Source organism: Phyllobates terribilis, unplaced genomic scaffold, assembly GCF_046119375.1.
Source record: "Phyllobates terribilis strain yellow unplaced genomic scaffold, ASM4611937v1 Scaffold_4__5_contigs__length_816908805, whole genome shotgun sequence".
NCBI lineage: Eukaryota > Metazoa > Chordata > Amphibia > Anura > Dendrobatidae > Phyllobates > Phyllobates terribilis.
This window is the reverse complement of record NW_027362764.1, coordinates 483,793,448-483,815,335: the sequence shown is the minus strand read 5'-3', so window position 1 is coordinate 483,815,335 and position 21,888 is coordinate 483,793,448. Positions and strand designations below refer to the sequence as shown.

The window sequence follows — 21,888 nt, the reverse complement described above, 5'->3', positions numbered from 1 at the left end:
GTATGAAGAGCCTTGGGATTCCAAAACGTTTTTTATTAATACCAACGCACGCGTTTCTGTGCCGGACTGGCGCCTTTCTCAATGTATAAGATCCAAGGCTCTTCATTCTTGTCAATTTTAAGCTGCTTCTTGATAACCATCTTCACTTTCTTCCATGGTAAATCTAATGTATTGGGGGGGGGGGGACTTGTACCCTTCTCCTGACTGACAACTTTCACGAATGAGATCCATTTGCTGTGTTGTAAGCAGTTTACTGACCATGGCTTTTGCCGTATGGCTTTGTGACACGTCTTTTCAGTCGGATTCTGTCCAGAATCCACCTGAAAAAGCGCCCCATAAAATGAACATAATGCACAGCAATGTCAAGACGACATTGCTTTGCACATGCTCCGTCATGCGTCACTATTTTTAACTGCTTCATGCTTTGGAAATCCCAAAACAGTTAAAATAAGTGACATGCTCATTCTTTGGGCATGGGAGAATCCTGACAGCGCACTTTCGGGGCAGTGACTGTTTCACGAGTCTGCAGTGACACGGTGACTGCAGACTTTCGTCAAACCTGGACAACCTCTTTTAAGTGCTTAATGATGCTGATCGGGTGGGTATTGCCTGTGTACCCATTTGATCCTCTGCAGGAGCCCAGCTAACAAACACAGCCAAGCTCCTAACGAAACTGTAAGGATCAGTAAGAACACCAATCTGAGCAGTTTTACCACTAGATGTCGCTGTCAATAGCAACAACAGCATCTAAGTGGTCAGACAGAAGGAGTTGCCACTACCCTCCCTCCCCAACCCCATGATTTGAAAAAAGAATAATTTAAATAAAACAGATAAAAACTCACATTATATCGCCGCCAGGTTTATAATGTTCTCATATTATTTAACCCATATGGATAAAATGGAAAAAATGCAATGCCAGAATTACTGTCTTTCACTAATGTGCCTCCCAAAAAAAGGGAAAAGAAAGTGCTAATAACTAGATTTTGATGCACAAAAGTAGGAAAACACTATATAAAAAAGAAAAATTAATAATAATTAGCGATCACCATAACCGTAAGAAGTTAATATGTCATTACTCTTACCTTATAATCAACACTGAAGGGAAATAAAAAAATATTCTCAAAGAATTGTAGAAATGCTGTGTTTTCCAATCTCTCCTCGTTCTCCACCCCTCCCAAAAAAAAAAATATATATATATATATATATATATATCTGTTAATGATGGAAACGGGTGTATGTAGCAGGCTTAGCCTGCCGTGTTTCTGGCAGATGATGGCTGTGGTGTTCGGCAATCATCTGCTTTTTACAGCCATGAGTGGATCCCATTTCATCCTGCTGCTGGTAATCTGATAAGTGTCGATGTCTGCCAGCCGCACTTACAGCGCCATTGTACGCTTCCATCAGTCCCCAGCCCATATTATCAGCAGACCTTGGCAACCTGTTGGCGGATGGCCCCAGTTCATGGCCCGGCCCTGTTCCTGGGACCCCATCATCGCCTCGCCCGGCCCTGCTCCTGGGACCCCATCATCGCCTCGCCCGGCCCTGCTCCTGGGACCCCATCATCGCCTCGCCCGGCCCTGCTCCTGGGACCCCATCATCGCCTGGCCCGGCCCTGCTCCTGGGACCCCATCATCGCCACAGGCAGTGTTTCAAAGAACCTCCGTAATGACAAGCATGGAGGTCTTCAACAGACCAACCTGCTGTCAAGAGTTTGACAGTTGCATTAAAAAGGTTAATAATTACGGGTGGTGCAAAGCAATTGTTCGAGGCACGTCCTGCCAGGTATGGAGTATGGTTAAATGAGCCATAAATACAGCTTGTACCCCAAAAAAAATTGAAATAAATAAAAGCTATATAAGAGCTTATCGTTAAAAAAAAAAAAAAAAAAAAAAATTCTGTGTGTGTAAATACATATTACTGTCCTTAAGGTCCTTTAAAGGGGGTGAGTGGTTGTGAAGAAAAGCTTTTACACAATTCCTGCATTTCTTTATGTAGCATTTTTCCTGCCTTTCAGTTCTAGCTGTGTGCAATAGGTGGCAGTAGTGTTCTACTATATTGCAGTATTATAAGGATGCTCAGTACACTGATGTACATTCTGGAGCGGTACGTACAGTAGATATGGCTGATTTTTCACTCTGAAAAAAATTGCAGCAGATTTGCAAGGAAATCTACAGCAAAACTTTCAGGCCGACCATTAGATCTCTGTAGTTATGTGCCTCGGATCCATACAAAGATTAGATTTTTTACAGTGTGGTTAATCCATGTATTAAGAATATTATTTATTATTATAGCGCCATTTATTCCATGGCGCTTTACATGTGAAATAGGTATACAAAGGACAAGCAAATACAATAATTATCAACAATACAATTGTCAGCGACTGGTACAGGAGGAGAGAGGACCCTGCCCTTGCGGGCTTACAATCTACAAGGGATGGGTGAGGATACAGTAGGTGGGGGTAGAGGAGGTCATGCAGTAATGTGGTGGAGCGAGGGTTACTGCAGGTTGTAGGCTTGTTGAAAGAGGTAGGTCTTCAGGTTCCTTTTGAAGGTTTCCACGGTAGGTGAGAGTCTGATGTGTTGGGGTAGAGAGTTCCAGAGTAGGGGGGATGCATGGGAGAAATCTTGTATGCGATTGTGGGAAGAGGAGATAAGAGGGGAGTAGAGAAGGAGATCTTGTGAAGATCGGAGGTTGGGTACAGGTAAGTACCAGGATATTAGGTCACAGATGTATGGAGGAGACAGGTTGTGGATGGCTTTGTATGCCGTGGTTAGGGTTTTGAACTAGAATCTCTGGGTAATGAGGAGCCAGTGAAGGGACTGACAGAGAGGAGAGGCCGGGGAATAGCGGGGGGGCAGGTGGCTTAGTCGGGCAGCAGAGTTTAGGATAGATTGGAGGGGTGCGAGAGTATTGGAAGGGAGGCCACAGAGCAGAAGGTTGCAGTAGTCGAGGCGGGAGATGATTAGGGCATGCACTAGTGTTTTTGCAGATTGGTGGTTGAGGAATGTGCGGGTCTGAGAGATATTTTTGAGTTGGAGTCGGCAGGAAGTGAAAAGGGCTTGGATATGTGGTTTGAAGGACAGATTAGAGTCCAGGGTAACCCCAAGGCAGCGGGTTTGCGGGACTGGGCAGAGTGGGCAGCCATTGACTATGATGGATAGGTCAGATGGGGGGGGGTGAGTGAGATGGCGGAAAGATGATGAATTAAGTTTTATCCATGTTAAGTTTTAGAAATCTGTCAGAGAAGAAGGATGAGCTAGCGGCCAGACATTGTGGGATTCTGGTTAGTAAGGAGGTGATATCAGGTCCAGAGAGGTAGATCTGTGTGTCATCAGCATAGAGGTGACACTGAAAGTCATGAGACTGTATGAGCTGTCCCAGGCCGAAGGTGTAGATTGAGAAGAGCAGGGGTCCTAGGACTGAGCCTTGGGGGACCCTGACAGATAGGGGCCGAGATGAGGAGGTGGTGTGTGAGTGGGAGACACTGAATATCATGTCTGTTAGGTATGAAGAGATCCAAGATAGGGCCAAGTCTGTGATGCCGAGAGATGAGTCTGTAGTAAGAGGGAATGGTTCACTGTGTCAAAGGCAGATGACAGGTCTAGGAGGAGGAGGACAGAGTAGTGTCGCTTGGATTTGGCGGTTAGTAGGTCGTTGGTGACTTTAGTCAGGGCAGTTTCAGTGGAGTGATACGGTCGGAAGCCAGATTGTAGGCGGTCGAAGAGAAGCAGTAGGAGAGGTGGGAGGACAGTGTATGGCATAACAATGCTGTTTTCATGTGGAATTTGTATCAATAAGTGAAATAATTGAAAGGCAAATTACATACAAATGTTAACACAGAATGTGCTTTGTAAAATTTACTCCGTGTGAACAGACTCTGGAAATAAGATGTTCTAAATCCTGCAAGACAGACGTTATGTGACTTACCACTGTGCACTTAGATTACATTCTAGCATACCCAGAATCCCTACACATAACTTCCATACAATTGAGCCATGACAGCCTGACTTCGATGCTTGATCATAACATCTAAATGATAGACTAGAGGAGAATGCTGCTTTTGTTATTAGAGCTCACATGGCTGATGTTTGCAACTGTATTAGGGGCTCCGCTGATAGCCTCCATTACAAATTCTATCAGGTTTGTCGGTCTCCTCTCCATGAGATAGGCAGAACATGACTAACCCCATTATATGTCTGTCGGGAGCTTTTCATGGTTATTTACATTGCGGCGGCAATATTTTACTATATTTCCTCCTCCTAAATGTGACGAGAGCTAGCCCAGTCACTGCCACTCTTTGTTGGGTTATCCAGCTACTAAAATGTGTATTCTTTTTTATTTTATTTTTTTTTAAGGGCTCGCATAAAATAAAAAAATGAATCAATACTTGCACTTGCCCCATGGTTACCAAGTCTCTGCTGATCTGTTCTTATTGGTCCCATTCTGACAAGCCAGAAATGCCTGCTCAGCTAATGACTGGCCAAATGTTGCCAGTGATTGACTCCATCCATTTCGATGTATGATGTTTTTTTCCTTTGGCCTCTCCTCTTAGTAGCAGCTATAACTTTATTTTATTATTGACATGCCTATACAAGGCTCTGTTTTACGCAGGACGAATTATGTAGGGGGGGTGGTTTGCGCTGTTTTGTTTTCCCTCACTGTAACTTGGGCATTCAGATCTGCCCTAGTTACAGAGGAAAACAGCAGACTACAGTGACAGAAGTCATTGGCACAGTTGATCTGGATCTGCTATGCTGGCACACACCCGTGATCATGTGATCTCCCAGGTCCTACAGAAGTTATCAAAAGTGTTGAAACTTCCTTTCACTGCATAGCGTTTACTGAGCCGTATGTAGCTGGCAAAGGAGAAAACAGAAGCCAAAATAAACTGCTTCTGTCCCCCCAGCGTCTCCGACTGTGTGACAACTGGGGACCGGACCTGCTTCTCCTAGATTGCAGGAATTCTGACCCCTTGCTAAGGGTTAAAGCCCAGGACCAAGTGCCATAACCTTTCGGCGCAAGGTCATCGCTAGGTTTATACAAGCATACACATTGTATGACCCACAAAAAGTGTGATGGTCACAAAGACATTAGGGTTTGTACTGTGCGTGTCTGATTGCATAAAGCGTTCATGATCCCATTGATTTGATGTATGTAGTACAAAGCTTTTGTGAGGCCGCTGAGAACTGGGGGAAGGTTGATTCTGAAAATAAATAATTTAGTGAGTAATATCTATAGAGTAGCCAAAACAAAGAAAAATGTTCTTCATATGAAAAGAGACTAGAGGTCTTTTCTAAAATGAAAGGGGTCCTCTGAAATGAGAATTGCAATGTAACACCTCTTTGCTCTGGCTAATAATGGGGTCAGGTTCTGAACAGAGGACCCCTTGAGATATGTTTGCAATCAGACAAGGTTATTGCTCTGGGTTTTTATACTGTCTACAACACATGCCTAACCATGAGGAACCGCCTTTTTCTTAACGTCCATGTTCCAACTTTAGAATTGTAACTATATTTGCATTTTATCCCCATGGAAATGGATAAAGGTGTTGTCCGCTCATAGGTACTTGATGACCTGAGCTGAGCGCAATATAGTGTCCATTTCTGGCTGCAGCATTAGTTTCTATTCAGTAGGACAGGGGCTGTACTGGAAATGGAGCTGCAATTCAAAATGTTTACAAAGCAACAAAAGAAAGCTGACCAGTGTGGGCGCCATGCGTCGGACCCCCATCGTTCTGGTATTGACCTATCCTGTAGATCTGTGTTCCCCAGTCTTCTCTTGCACTTAACAACATTTTCATTATACACGCAGAAGACATTGATTCATTCCTGAAGCTTCAGTGGAGTTGCTGTATCTAAACTTACAAGGGATTGTCTGGCCATAGATCGTCTGATACCTGTCTACAGCAGTGTTCCTCAACTCCAGTTCTCAAGAGCCACCATCAGGTCATGCTTTCAGGATTTCCTTAGTGTTGCACTGGTGATGGGTCATACTAAGGAAATCCTGAAAGCATGACCTGATGGTGGCTCTGGAGGACTGGAGTTGAGGAACACTGCTGTAGACAGGTATCAGACGATCTATGGCCAGACAATCCCTTGTAAGTTTAGATACAGCAACTCCACTGAAGCTTCAGGAATGAATCAATGTCTTCTGCGTGTATAATGAAAACCTTGTAAAGTGCAAGAGAAGACTTGGTTACTCCCTCACAATCATGTAGTACGTCCTTCCATTTTTTTGGTACGTGAATTACTGGTCTGTATGACGTTACACTGACTTATTCACAATCTGCCGGGCAGAAAATGATTAGACAGTAGTAGACTTGTCAAATAGATATATTGTTGTAGTTAATTTTATAGGAAGACTCAGACATCATGTCGCCCCCATTAGTAATAGTATGTCTCCGCTGTCAGAGACCAGAAATGGTGGCGGTTCAAAGGTCTCCTGTTATGTGACTGTATCGGGTAAGGCAGGGCCTGGCAAAAGGAGACAAGACGGCTACACATCATGGCTCCTCTTTTATGCAGTGGGGTGTGATGGTTTAAAATGATCAGTACGTTTTTTATTTCGTACTGAATATTGCTGAGTGCTGTAATATAAATCCTGGTTATAAGTGCATCTAATGGTCACGGTACGATAGGGTCTTCAGATAAAGGAAAGGCAAATCTCCATGTTGGGTTATCTACCAATATTTACCCAATGCAACACAGCAGTGCAAAATGACTTCCACATAGGTCCATGCTTGCTGCTTTGTTATATCTCTCTATCTCAGCATTTTAACAACGAAGGCTGTGCACTTGTAGTAAAGTTTATATAGGAATGTTAACAAGTTTACCAGTCGATTGCCGCTACTTACAAAACAAACAGGGATTTCATCATCTTACCATTGTAAAGTTGCTACTAATTATAAATTTATGAATGAGACTGAGCTGGTGTCAAAACCTTGGCTTACCAACTCCACTGCCAAGGTGACCACTGTAGGGGGCAATTCATCAAGACTGGCAATTCTCTCGCCGCTCTTCATGAGGGGGCATTTTGGAGCAGACTCTCCTGATTAATTAAGAGGCTTAATCCTTTTTTAAAGGGACTGGCAAGGTGTGCGATGGCGTGCACCTCGCCACAAATCTTACACCAAACCCCTGCTGGAGTCAGGTTTGTGGCATAGTGAACACCACCGTTCGTCATGAATCTGCCCACTCCAGTACATGGTTTGGAGAATAGGCTATATATCATCATTTGCTATTTATAATACTGTCTGCTGGTTCTCTTTAGCCTGGCAGCTTCTGCAGTAGTGAGCATTGGGAATGGAGCTGCTGGCTACTCTGGGGCTTAGATGGTATCATTGGGGGGAGTGAGGAGAGGACATTATTGCCTTTTCAAATATCAGAGCTAAGAATGGTTTAGGGACCACTCTCATTGTAGTCCATATGATTGCCTAAACAAAGAAGGTAGTCATATACCTATGTGGAATGTTGACTAGACCTTGTAATTTTGACATGACTGACAGTCCAATGTCCCTACTGCCCCTGGGGTGAAAGAAGAATGAGCAAGATGTTTGAATTCCTCCTTTCTACTCATTGCATATAAGCGGCACCAAAGGTGTCTTGAAGCAGCTTTTCCCTCTACCCATTGAGAACATATGCACACTCAGCTGAGCCTAGCATGTATGTGCATGGAGGGGTGGGGAACAATAGCCCTTTACTCGTTCAGGCATGTCTATTTTTGTCCCAATTCAAAAACACCACAAATGTATTCTGTATGAGGTAGTACAAGAAGGCACCACCGTGCCTACTCTTTGTTTCTGCAGTTTTCAATGATCCTCTGAAGTTGCATCGACCCAATGACGCCACTAGGTGGAAGTAGACCATAACTTTTAATGTGCTGCTGACAGATTTACTGAGCTGCCATTATCTTGTTAGCACAGCTCTTTGTGTATGTGGCTCCTAATGTTCTTCACCTCAGAAAGGCGGGTCATGCAGAGCAGACACGACAAACACATGTTCCAAACAGATGTCCTTTGAGGCGTTTGTGTGAGGTGCCGTTGTGAGCTAATATCTTCCAGTGCTCCGCTGGGTCTGTGTTTCATTCCACTAAGGGTTTATTAAAGCTCACATAGTCTTTGTAGTGGAGATTCTTTTGAAGCATTTTCCAGGCCTGCAGAACTCATCTTCTGCTGTGTGCTGAGAGCAATGGTTTTATGATTCTGTGCTGATGTTTTACCTTTATTCACAATGCGCCCCGGTGTTCCTGACACTTTGTGTATGGGGGTACTCGGGGCACACGTCTTTCCCCAGAGACGAGGAAAGCTGAAGAAGACTTATTCATCTTCTCTAATCTATTACATTCAACATATCCATATACACTTTTCACTATCAGTATGTACAGGAAAGATGGGCATAAGTCAATAAGTATTCCAGATATTGGCATGCCATGTTATAGTAGGGACAGTCTGACCTCTCACCTTCAACATTTAGACCTTCGCTCTTGTCTGACATGCTATTGGATCCACGTCAAGTTTCCTACTGATTTTTTCTGTAGTAATATCAGTGTTACTACTTCTTCCACAGTAAAGGCTTGTTCACATGTAGCTTTTCTTTTTTTCCCCCTCTCATGCGGAAAAGTGTATTTAGGTAATCGCAAATGAATGAACTTTCTAAAATGTTATTCACATGAGTTGTTTTATAAAATGCTTTTTGCATTTTACTGCAGTTTTCCCGGCTGAAATGAAATCAGAATGGCTTGGCACACACGAAAAAAAAAAAAAAAAAAAACTATTTCCCATTGCGGTTTTCTGGCAAAAGCCCATGTTTTTCTGAAAAAAAAAAAAAAAAAAAAAACTACTTGTGAACGTACCCTTTAAGATAGTCATACTGGACAGAATTGTTGTGCATCTGCTCTTGACAAAACCATCTTGCATGGGGTTGGGTTCTGTTCCACTTGCCAGTAACAGGATGGGTCATTTAGGATTGATCGTTTTGTACAAGCATTATTGGTATTGTCCTTGGCAAAAACAACTTGTTAGTCACCTAAAGGCTTGTGGATGTATAAGGTAATAAAGGAGCTGTTACTCTCCTCCCTTGGCTTCAGCACCAACTATCTAATGCTGCTCTGATGCAGAAGTGGTATCACATCAACTGTACACATGACCGCTGCAGCCAATCTCTATTGCGGCTATATTGAATATTGTGCAATATTTATTTTATTTTTTTCTCCACTTTTAAGGAAAAACGTGGACATAGGGAACTGAGGGTTCTAGAAAATGTGAAAAACAGCATATCTGAAACCAGTAATCACGTTCTTCCAAGATGTACAGATGTGATGCAAGATCAGCTTGGACCGATGCTGAAATTACGTAAGTCGGTTATTGCATGACAACAAATACTTTTTTCTGAATGCCCTGCAAAAAAAAAAGTAGGACATAGACTGGGCTTAAATAAAACTCTGAAAATTTGGTTGCTGCCTGGTAACAGGACTTACCAATATTTCCCTTCGAGGTCTACACTCTTGTACTCTACTAGAGGAGTGTTAGTATTGAGTTGAAATTCATCGGTCCTCAGCGCTGAAGCAAGAGTATAAGACTATGTTCACATGGAGTGCGAAGCATCGGAGTGGAACATGTCAGAAGAATGGATGTGTCCGCTTGGCATTTTTAGAAACATGAAGCAGCTAAAAAGATGTTCAAAAGCCTGAACGTGTGACGAGCAAGTCTTTTTACATAAAAAATGCATGTGTTCATTCTTCTGAGCGTTTTCTGATGGGTTTTTCAGGCTGATTCCGCCTGAAAGACATTGAATGTACATAGCCGTAGACTACGTTCAGATTGTTTTTTTTGTTTTTTTATATGTTGAAAAACTGTGGATCCCCAAGAAAAACACTTCTCACAGAACCCTGTGAACCTAGCCTGAAGGAAGTGTGCGGAGAAGAGGGACGATGTTAAAGACAATGGGGTCCTCTCCAAAACCTGCCTGAAAAAACACTCCGAAAACACTCAGCATTGCAAATGTTCATTCTTTTATGTAAAAATTATACATATTCAATCTTTTGAGCATCTTTTAATTGCTTCAGGTTTCCAAAGATGTCAGTCTGTTAAAGCAAATGGCCTGACCATTGTTCAGCTGTTTTCCGCTCTGGAGGCGCGTCATTCTTTAAATGGGAAGGCACAAACGACACCTGGACATCGTTTGAGCATTTTAACGTTTTTCCTTCGACTGCTGGCAGCTTCTTCATTGTTGAATAGAGATAAAGAAGAAAAACTGTTGAAAATGCCGGTAGAAAAGATGCTAAAAAAAGTCAGAAACCTCTCAGGAAATACTACTACATTATATACACAATGTTATTGATGGCCATGTACAAATTACATGCGTTTTTTATGCGTTTCCACTGCAGAAACTCACTAAACGCATGTTTTGGGATTTTCCTCATCAAATGCAAGTCTAGTCGCAAGAGAAATTGACATGTTGTTGATTTGAAACGCACCGCAGGTCCGTTTACGCTGAGTAAAGCACAGTGGGCATTAGACTTTTATAAATCTCATTCACTGGAACTGAAAGACGCTGCATTTTTGATGCATCAAAAACTTAAAGAAAACTCCTTGTGGACACACTCGTCTTCAAGATCCTATCCCAACATATAATAGGTGTTCTAATAATATTAGAAAATACCTCCAATTAGAAATGTAGTATAGTTCTTCTGTTTAGCCATGTTACTTACCTCATGTAGTGCATTGCAGTAGCTTGGGTATCCATGGTTACGACCACTAACAGTTAACTGTCACTATTTGTGGTCATAGCCATGAATACCTAAGCTACTTCAATGGCCTACATGGAGTAAGCGACATAACAAATCATAACAACTATACTAAATTTCTAATTGGAGATATTTGCTAATATTCTTATTACACCTACTACATATTGGGATAGGACTTTGGAGATGGGAATACCCCTTTAAGGTATTCAAAATGCTAGAAATGTTTTCTGAAGCGTCTTCCACTTGAAAAAAAAAATGCCCATTGTAACCACCTGAAAAGAAGTGATCATACCATTAGACTGCTATAAGTATTTCCTCATTCTCCCTGGCTTCTTGTTATTGTTCTGCGGTGAAGTCCAGTAATGTAATACATTTGTACAACTGTCTAATTATGGATATTTTATCTATTCTATCTATTGACCTAATATAAATTGATTGTGGCATCCAGTAATATTATACAGATGGTGCTACACCATGATACATAACTTTTTAAAGTGTATAATATGACAGTGAGTCATGGCTGAAAGTGTTGGCACCCTTGAAATTGTGACAGAAAATTATTGCAATTACACATGTTTTGTTATACACATGTTTATTTCCTTTGTGTGTATTGCAACAACACAAACAAAACATAGAAAGGCAAATTAGACATAATTTCACACACAAAAATGGGCCGGACAAATTGTTGGCACCCTATAATATTTGGTTACACCCTTTGGAATAAATAACTGCAATCAATCATTTCCTATAACCATCAACAACCTTCTTACAAACTTCAACTGTAATTTTGGATCACTCTTCTTTTGCAAACTGCTCCAGGTCTCTTATATTTGAAGGCGCCTTCTCCCAACAGCAAATTTGTAGGATCTCTCCACAGGTGTTCAATGGTATTTAGATCTGGACCCATTTCTGGCCCCTTCAGGACTCCAGTGTTTGTTTTCATCCATTTCTGGGTGCTTCTTGAAGTATGTTTGGGGTCATTGTCCTGCTGGAAGACCCTTGTCCTCGAACGCAAACCCAGCTATCCGACCCTGGGCACTACATTGCGACCCAAAAGCCTTTGGTAATCTTCAGATTTCATGATGTCTTGCACACAGTCAAGGTTCCAGTGCAAAAGGAAGCAAAACAACCCCAAAACATCTTTGAACCTCCATCATATTTGACTGTAGGTACTGTGTTTTTATTTGTAGGCCTCATTCAGTTTTCGGTAAACAGAAGCATGATGTGCTTTACCAAAAAGCTCTATCTTGGTCTCATCTGCTCACAAGATGTTTTTCCGAAGGATTTTTGCTTTCACGCATACATTTTGGCAAACTGTAGTCTAGCTTTTTTGTCTCTGTGTGTGTAGTGAGATCGTCCTGGGTCTCGCACTATTTCATTTAATTTAAATCAAAGGTCGATGGATAGTTCACTCTGACACTGATGCACCCTGAACCTACAGGACAGCTTGAATTTCTTTGGATCTTTATTGTGATTGCTTATCCACCATCCAAACTATCCTGCGTTGTAATCTTTCATCAATTTTTCTCTCTCGTCCACATCCAAGGAGATTACAACCCATGGCACTAAAGCTAAACTTTATTATTTCGCAACCTTGGACAAAGGAACATCAAGATTTCTGGAGATGGACTTGTAACCTTAAGTTCTCAAACAGTTCTCTTCTCTCCTTTCTGTTCTTCATGCTTAGTGTGGCACACATACACAATGCAAAGATTGAGCCAACTTCTCCCTTTTTTTTTTATCTGGTTTCAGATGTGATTTTCATATTGCCCACACCGGATACTTGCCACAGGTGAGTTTGAACAAGCATCACATGCTTGAAACAAAGTTGTTTACCCACAATTTTGGAAAGATGCCAACAATTTTGTCCGGCCCATTTTTGGGGCTTTGCTTGAGATGATGTGTAACTTGCCTTTTTTTCTCTTTTTTTGTGTTCCCATACAAAAAGGGAATAAACGTGTATAACAAAACATATGTAATTGCAATAATTTTCTGAGAGAAATACTTTATTTTCTGGAACAATCAAGGTTGCTTTTCGACTGTGTGTGTGTGTGTGTGTGAGGGTAGAACATGCTGATCATTGGGGACCAAACCACTGGCGCTCTGGAGCCACATTCAGAATGGAGCAGAGGTGTCTATAGGACTGCCTAATATAGCGCTTAGCTATTTCTAACAGTCCCATAGAGAATGAATGGAGCAGGGGTCGAGCAAGTACACCTCCGCTACATTCAGTACTGGGCTTCAAATCCCTGATCTCTGGATTGTGAGGGGTCTTAGAAGTCATCCCTCAGCGAACAGCAAGTTATCCGCTATCCTATGGAGTAACCCTTTTAAGTTCAGAGTCAGTTTAACCTCAGGTTCTCAGGAGAGACTGATTTGTAAGGTTATAGTCACACATTACATATAGACCGACTTTCTGGCTACAAATTCTTATTACAGTAGCAGTGTTGTGGACTTGTCAATATCGCCATCTTGTGCTGCATAAATTGACCTGCGGTGCAGATCTTTAGTCCACAGGCTATGGATTGCACCTTAAATCCACAGCAATTTACAGTACAATATTATTCTAAAACCCCATTATCGCATTATGGGGCTGAATGAAATGAGCGAATGCTGTGGATTTTCTGAGTAGTTGTCACCCTATGCAATGCTTTGTGATAGAGTAGGTTGAAATCCACAGCCAAATCTGCTAGTAACACATGCAGATCATTTGGGATTTATTACCAAATCATTTTGGCTCGCTCACATCGGCGCAAGAACTGTTTGCTTGAAGAAGTGAAGTATTACATTGTGCCCATTGAAATCAATGGGGTTCTGGGTTATTCACTGCCAAATCTGGCCAATGGACAAAGAAACTTTTGTTAGCTGCTCTCTCCGTTGGGTAAGGCCAATCTTCCACATCTGTGAAATGTAGAATGTGCTTGGATAGCAATGCCTAGCCTGATCGGCGGGTCTTGAGTTAACCAGCGAGGCAGATATCTTGGGTTAGGAGACCCCCGCTTGGGCTGGGTATTGGGATCTGGACATGCAAGCCGTAAATTAACTTTGAATGCTATCAAAGGGAATTGGTAAGTGGGCCTTCTAAATCAGTCCACACTTGTAATACTGCTTGATTACTATAGTGATGTCTCCATGTACAGCTTAATACCCTACTTGTATATTTCTACTTCCAGACCACTTCTACGTTATGTACCCCTACATTTTTATGGGGTTAAGGATTTGAAGGCGACTCTGTGCCTTGAAGCCGTCATTAGTGCAGGCCAGAGTAGGCTTGGTCTGCCCTGTTCACCACAGTCTTATTCCAACATGCTGTAAAGTATTAATTGTTTCTGCATAGTCTTACATTCCTGGGATCAACCAAAATATACTGCATATGTCAAAAGGGATGAGAAAAAAGTGTTTAGCTCTTTTTGTGTGCCTTTAGCTCTTGCCAAAAAAGAAGAAAGTGACACGATCTGGCGAAATATCCCTGAGCTATGTAAAATTCGGTCCTGTTGTGGTTTTAAATCTGGCACCTGGCAAAGTTTTCACACTTGGGAAGTAGCTGGGAAAGTTTCTGATTTTTGATGCTTAAACAGAAAAATGTGGATTTAAAAAACAAACAAAAAAAAATCCCTCCCCCTCTATATACATCAAAGAGCAGTGTATGCACCTCCGGATTCTAGAATGGCAGAGACAAGGGGATGCCGCCTGCTGTTGATCCGGATGCAAGGTGCCGATGCCACTAGTACAGGTTGCTTGAAACGAGTCGCTGCGTGTGCCACCTTCTGCAGAGAAGGTATAGATGACCCTGTCTTGCCCACTGACATTTCTCGGCAGAACGTCTGATTACGGGAATCTTCTTTGTGTAATAGACGGCACAGGACATGTGGAAAGGAACTGGTAAATGAAAATGTCTGTGACAAGGAAATGATGGGGCTCCGTAGGGTGTTGCCTCATCACATGAAGTTTTTATTGTGTGCGTGTGACATAATTCAGATGTTACTGGGTGTACAGAGGAAAGAACATTTTGTAGCCATCCCGCAGCTATAGTCAGGTGCCACAGCTCCTTGTCACACGTCCTCGGTTTCCATACTGGCTTCACTTCCAGTGATATTGTTACTCTCATTATTAAAGCTTCATGTGTAAAAGAAGCATAGGTGACCTGTATCATCGCTGAGACCCCCATTTTCCTCAATGTAAGTATAATGGAGTTTTTATTTGACTAGCACTCCATTCACAGTCTATGGCAGCGGTGGTCACGCATATTCACGGCCACTGCCATAGACCCATAGAAGTGAATGTAGTGTGGGGCCCAATGTGCACATACTATACTGCTCCATTCACTGGACATTTTCTTTTTTGCTGTTAGGTGATGAATCTTTATAGGTAAATCCTTGTTAGATGGATTTTCAAACCATAGAAGTCTATGGCATATCCCAGCAGGACCCCAATAAGCACAAGGGAATAAAAGCAATTCAAGGGGTTGTTCACCTTTTGGGGGTGATATTCATTATTCTATGTACTTCGGGCTGTTAATCATTTTTGCAAATGGGTTTTATTAAATATTTTTGTGTTTGGCTTTAATATGCTCTTTGTTTGCCTGCACATGCCAGTTTGATGTGATCTGTGGTTATAATTCAGCTGAGAGGAGCTCCGAAGAACAGATAAGTGTTACAAACTCTCCTGTCAGAATGAGATCACTGATGGATGCTCAGTTAGCTCAATATGCACTCAGAAATGCTGTTACCTATATAAGGTAAACTGTGCAAACTTTTGAATGAAACTCTGTTGTTAAAATTATATATATTTATTTTTTTGCTCAAAATGCATTAAGTAAGAAATTGTCCCTCTTTAAAGCACATCTCCAGTGTTTTTTTTATTTCAGTCCTGGAGTGGTGCTACTAACATAGGGTCCCTGCACCTAATACTGTACTCGCCGTTTTGCAGGACCCTGGTTCAGCATCGGTACTCAGTCTCTGTGGCAGCCCAACTAGGGCACTGAGAAGCTCGCCTGGCATTTGAATTCCACAGCATCCTGGGTGTTTTGTGATTACTATGCACAGTGACATCATGGCATGTTTACCAAAGAAGTTGTCAGTGCCTTGGTCTGGCTGCTGTGGAATACTGTCGTGTACGCTGGACCCGCGTCCTAAGGATCTCTACGTTTAACTCTAGACTATTGCAACCTAGTTGTAGGGTTTGCACAGCCCAAGTGGCACACATCATGGCATTGAATAGTCATGAAAAGAAAAAAAGCTGTATCCAATAGACCAGGGTTCCCCAACTCCAGTCCTCAAGGCCCACCAACAGGTCATGTTTTCAGGATTTCCTTAGTATTGCACAGGTGATGGAATTATTGCCTGTGCAGGTGATGCAATTATCACTTGGGCAATACTAAGGAAATCCTGAAAACATGACCTGTTGGTGGGCCTTGAGGACTGGAGTTGGGGAACCCTGCAATAGACGCTCAACCTTGTGCATATGAAAACAAATGAAATCTTTTATTGTAAACCAAAAGCTAACATTTACTACCTAATGAAAACCCTAGAACAGGACATCTTAGAAGTCAAGATGGCCCCCTCCCAATAGTACAAATTTATAGGGCCAACTCCTGTAGATTATTTTTATAATCAATCAAGTATATTTATTGGGGACAACATACTTAACGATAAATGTCAGGTGTAACCTATATTCCTAAATAGCCCAGTACCATAAATAAAGACAAAACTGATATAAATATATAAAATACCAAGAAAGATAAAGGCAGAGATGCACATAGGGATCACTGTCCGTCCCTGCCTGGCTAGATAGGTTTTGGACTCGCATTTAAACCTTTATGGCTTGTTCACACAATGCGTTCATAATGCTTGTTGTGTTTTTGCCTCAATTTTCCAAAATTGCAGTAGAAAGGCATCAAACGTTCAGAAAATTACCGCACAGAACGCATCGCAAGCGCATTGTGTGAACATGCCCTTAGAAGGAGAGCCTTTTTTTTAGACTTGAGTGCAGTATTTTAATCGTTTGCTGTGTCACTTATTCATTTATCTGGAAATAATTTTGCTTCTGACCCGTGGGCCGTTTGGTTTAGGCATAGAACAAGTGAAATCCTTGAATGCTTGTTGGAGCGTTCTAGAACATGTAAATAGAGGAAGTATTTGAGTCTTCGCTCCATCTGTTAACAATCTGTGACTTGTCAGGCCTTTCCTTCCATATGCGCAGTGAGCTCCACATTCCCATTGCTTGTCAGCAGTATAAAGTGATGGGGCCTTAATATCCTTTCCTGCTTTGGTTTCTCCAAAGCAACGGGGTGCAGTGCGCTGAAGCAGGGACTCCCAGGCCTCACCCATGGGCACTTCCTGAACATACTGCTAAAATGTTTTACTACAATGAGTCTGCAGTCTAGCGCACACTGATGTGGACACGAGGACAGGACAGCTGATTAATCCATTCATATCTGTTTCTTTCAGTGGAAGCTGCCAATCACTCCATCCATAGGCTCCAGCAGCGAGACCAGGAGAATGAGAAGGTAAACATGGCCCTCAGCACGCCGTGTCACAAAATGTCCAGGAAACCTGCCGAGAAGCTGAAATATCCTGTGAAATCTTTTTTTTTTTTTTTATTGTATCCTTATTATAGCATAGGCAAAGATTATTATAAGGCTATGTTCACACATCATGTGTTTTTTTGGCTTCAATTTTCTGCAGCAAAACCTGATCTTCAAGGGCATTTTGTTCACGGTTTTTCTTGCAGTTTTAGTGCTTTTTTTTCAGTGTTTTTTTGACTGTCCTTCTGTCTCTTTTTTTATTCATATACATAAAGTTCTATGAAAAAAAAGAACCCCACTCTATTTTGGCATAAAACGCTGAAAAACTCCTGATACAAATTTTGATGCGTTTTCTTCACCACCCATTACTTCCTATGGGTGGTAAAACGCTGAAAGAGATGACATGCTCTATTTTCCAAAACACCGTGCAAGTCCTAAAATCCTGAACAAAAAAAAACATGATGTGTGAACAGAGAATTTTGGTTTCTCACAGACTTTGCTGATACTGCAAAATGCAGCTGAAAATTAGCATAAAAAACTGCATCCAAAAATGCTGAAAAATCCATGATGTGTGAACATAGCCTTAAGAAGCCTAAATATAGCAAATCTGCTCCGATATGCTAGCACATGTACTAAAGAACACATAGAAAGGTGGAGAACGACCACAGTTGATGCTGTATGACTGCTCATTTATGAGATGATTACATTTTTAACATGACAAAAGCAAATACAAGTTTTGTTACCGGTGATATTTGCTGTAGAGAATATGCACAAAGTTCTTTTGATTGCATTTTTTATAGTAATTGTTTACTGGATTACACCACTGCCTTGCTGGTCTATTTATCCTCTTGCCTAGTTCTGTCCTTTTGCACCATCTTTATGTTTCACTATTTGATCTCACTAATACGGAGCTCAGTAAGTCATAACTATTGCACAGTTTTCCCTACAGAGCTTGATCAATTATGCTAGGAAAATGGCTGTGGTTAAAATTGTGCAATAATTGACACACCAAGCTCTGTATTAGGGCTGGCGTGTATTACGGAGGAGTGCAATGCGAGAAAATTTCACATTGCCCTCTGACCAGTGTTTGTTTAGTCAATGAAGCTGAGCAGATCTGCGATTATTTATTTTCTCATGCCGAATCTGCATGACAAAAAAAAATTGCAGCATATCTCACACGGCGCGCACCCATTCAAGTCAGTGGGTGCATGCAAAACATCGGACTGCACTCAACTGTCATCCGAGTGCAGTACGATATTCAGAGACAGGAAATGGGGAAGATGGAGAAATTAATCTCTCCTTCTGCTCACCTGTGATCCGATTATCTGATGCGAGAGGATTAGATCACAGTAGCATGACACTTGGCTCATGCTCGCAGCATTCAGTCTTTTTTTGGTAGGAGTTTATCAACTTGACACATCTAGATTTGGCAATCTTCAGGGAAACCCACAGATTTTCTACTGGATTCAGATCTGGGCTCAGGTTGAGCCATACCAAAACTTTGATCATCTTCTGGCGGAGCCATTTTCTGTTTGATTTGGAGGTATGCTAGGCTTTTGCTGTAAAATGTCAGGGGAATTGTACTGTGGGGTTAATCTGCAGATTAATAGCATTGAGAGTTCTGCTGGCAGGAGGAAATTAACTTTATTCCTCCTGACAGCCTCGGGCTTTCAGTCAAAGGGGTGTGGCTTCAGTCACCACTCCGTGCATAGTGAGCTGCTGTAGCGGAGTCCCTTTGACTGACAGCCAGCTCAGCAATAGCATTAGCACTAATGCTGAGCTGGCTGTCAGTGAGTGCCAGGGCGTAGTTAGCCCTCCACTCACTATGCACGGAGCGGTGACCGAAGCTGCACCCTTATGACTGAAAGCTCTAGGCTGCCGGGAGGAACAAAGTTAATTTCCCTTTCAGGCACTGGACAGCTTCGGAACGCTATTAACCTGCAGGTTAACCCCATATGAAAACATTCCTTGAAAGAAGACACATAAGGTCAATGTCATGACCTGCAAATAGTCCGGATCTCAATCCAATTGAAAATCTTTGGTGGAAGTTGAAGAAAATGGTCCATGACAAGGCTCCAGCCTGCAAAGCTGATCTGGCAACAGCAATCAGAGAAAGTTGGAGCCAGATTGATGAAGAGTACTGTTTGTCACTCATTAAGTCCATGCCTCAGAGACTGCAAGCGGTTATTAAAGCCAGAGGTGGTGCAACAAAATACTAGTGATGTATTGGAGTGTTCTTTTGTGTGGTTTTTTTTTTTTTTTTTTTTCATGATTCCATTATTTTTTTCCTCAGAATTGAGTGATTCCATAATTTTTTTTTCCCTCTGCTTGGTCTGAAAAAATTTACCCTTACGGAGTACCAAATTTTTTTTCTTTTTCTTTTAGGCTATGTGCCCACGATGCAGAAATGCTGCATATTTTTTTCACTTCTCCCTGGCAGGAAAAACGCATGCGGTTTTTACGTGCGTTTTTCCCGCCAGGTAGAAGCGTTTGTCAACCGTTTTTGCATGCATTTCTGCATGCGGGTTATCAAGCGCTTTTCCAAGCGATTTTAGCATCACTTGGAAAAGTGCTTGACAACTTGTTCACACTATATAAATCCATGCAACCGGCATGGATTTATAGTGTGACCAAGTTAGTTAAAAAGAATAAGAATGGTAAAAAATAAAAAAAAGATTATACTTGCCTTCCGATGTCCTCCCGGTGTTTTCTCTGCTGTGTCCGGTGTCTTGCACTGCTCGCGGTGGTGTGAAGGACCTGCGGTGACGTCATTCAGTCATGTGTCAGGTCCTTCACAACAGCGCGAGCAGTGCAAGAGACCGGACGGAGCGGACAAAACACCGGGAGGTCATCGGATGGTAATTATAATCTTTATTTTTTATTTTAAATTCTTTTTTTACAGTTTCTATGGTACCCAGGTCTGGATGAGAGTCTCCTCCAGACCTGGGTACCATCCGCACATTGAACCGTGTGATATCCGCTTATCCACAGGTAGTGATGCGGATGTCACGCGGTCCAATACAAGTCAATGGGAGCGATTACGCTGCGTGTCCGCAAAATTAATGGACATGCTGCGGATTTTTGAGCGCAGCATGGGCATTGACATTGCGGCTTGTCATTGGGGACCCTGGGGGACGGATTACCAAGTGTTTCCGCTGCGTAAATTCTGCAGCATAAACGCTTGGTAAATTGCCTCGTGGGCACGCAGCCTTAGTGTTAAAGCCATAAAGTTGCCATTTGAAATGACTTTAGTTTTGTGCCATGTCTGTGATCTGCTTTTTTTCAACAACATTAAACAACTGAATGAACATCCTCCGAGCCCGGTGATGCCATAATTTTTGCCAGGGGTTGTATGCATTCATCCATATCGCAGAATATATGTTAGAATTATTGCGTTGTGCAAGCTTTTATAATTCTAGTCCCATCCTTATCTTCTCTTACTACAATAATAATACATTTTGGTAAATTTAACTCCTACTTAAAGCACCACTCCAGCGTTTTTTTATTGCACCGCTGGACTGGTGCTTCAAATGTAATTCCTCTGCCCCGTCTGATACTCACCTGCCGCCGCCTTCATCTTTTTTTAGCGTCACTCCCGTCGATCTCTGGTGAAAAGTGACCTGCCGGGATCTCCAGTGTTTCATGGAGCGTGTCGGAGGTCACTTTACAATACAAGTCTATGGGAGCCTCGTTCTTTCCTCGTTTTGTCTCATAGATATGCATTGAGAGCTTGTGACGTAGCTTCTGACTTCTGGCCAGTCAGAAGCTGCACTCACAAGATGGTGTGGCGAGACCGGAGCAGTGCTGAAAAACTGATGATGCAGTAGAGTGAGTATATGATCAGGGGGCAGGGGACTTACATTTAAAGCACCAATCCAGCGCTGAAAAAAATAACACTGGAGTGGTGCTTTAATCAATCCAGGACCCCATAGAAAATAAAAACAATGAATACTCGCCGTTACAGAAATGTTGGTGCTACAATTCATGGTGTGACATTAACAAAATGGTAAAGGCTGCTGCCAATCAGTGTCAAAGTGACAGAAAATTCCAGTCTGATGAAATATTGTTGCAGCCAATCAGCGGTCAATTAGTGCTGTGTCACCTGCCAGGATCAGCAGGGCTGACATCGCTGGTTGAGGTGAGTAAACATTGTTTTTATTTTCTGAGGCCTTGAATCGATTAAGCAGGAGTTGTCTAGTAGTGGACATCCCCTTTTAAGATCTGTTCAGATCTGCATCGGGGGATCTATATAGTACATACAATTCATGGAAAGAACAGGTAGTACACTTATCCCAAAACAGGGAGAAAGTCTATATTATATACAATTATTAATAACTTCAATATAGACTACCAATTTAATGGACTTTTTATAGGCTAAATCGTACAAACAAGATAGTACAAACAAGCAAGAAAACGATCAATAAGCCAATATTTGTGAAAATAATTCAATAAACTTTATTATAAATAGCAACAAGCATGATTTAGGGTAGTTATAAATATAAATATAGCCATTCCGAACCTTGAAAAAAGATTGCTCCACTAAGTACAGCATTAAACATCTAATCCACAATTGAAAAGATACATGTATGTAAACAAATATTGACAATCAATACAGATAC

The 21,888-nt window shown here is 41.9% G+C and overlaps 1 protein-coding gene across 2 annotated transcripts in view; it reads left to right on the top strand.

The window, feature by feature from the left end:
- The window catches only part of BLOC1S5 (biogenesis of lysosomal organelles complex 1 subunit 5), a 53,551-nt gene that overhangs the window by 7,037 nt on the left and 24,626 nt on the right, over positions 1-21,888 (top strand). For both annotated transcript variants that reach the window (XM_073678745.1, XM_073678747.1), the window contains exons 3-4: positions 9,220-9,349; positions 17,193-17,251. In XM_073678745.1, the coding sequence (XP_073534846.1) occupies positions 9,220-9,349; positions 17,193-17,251 (189 nt within the window). The remainder of the gene's footprint in view (positions 1-9,219; positions 9,350-17,192; positions 17,252-21,888) is intronic.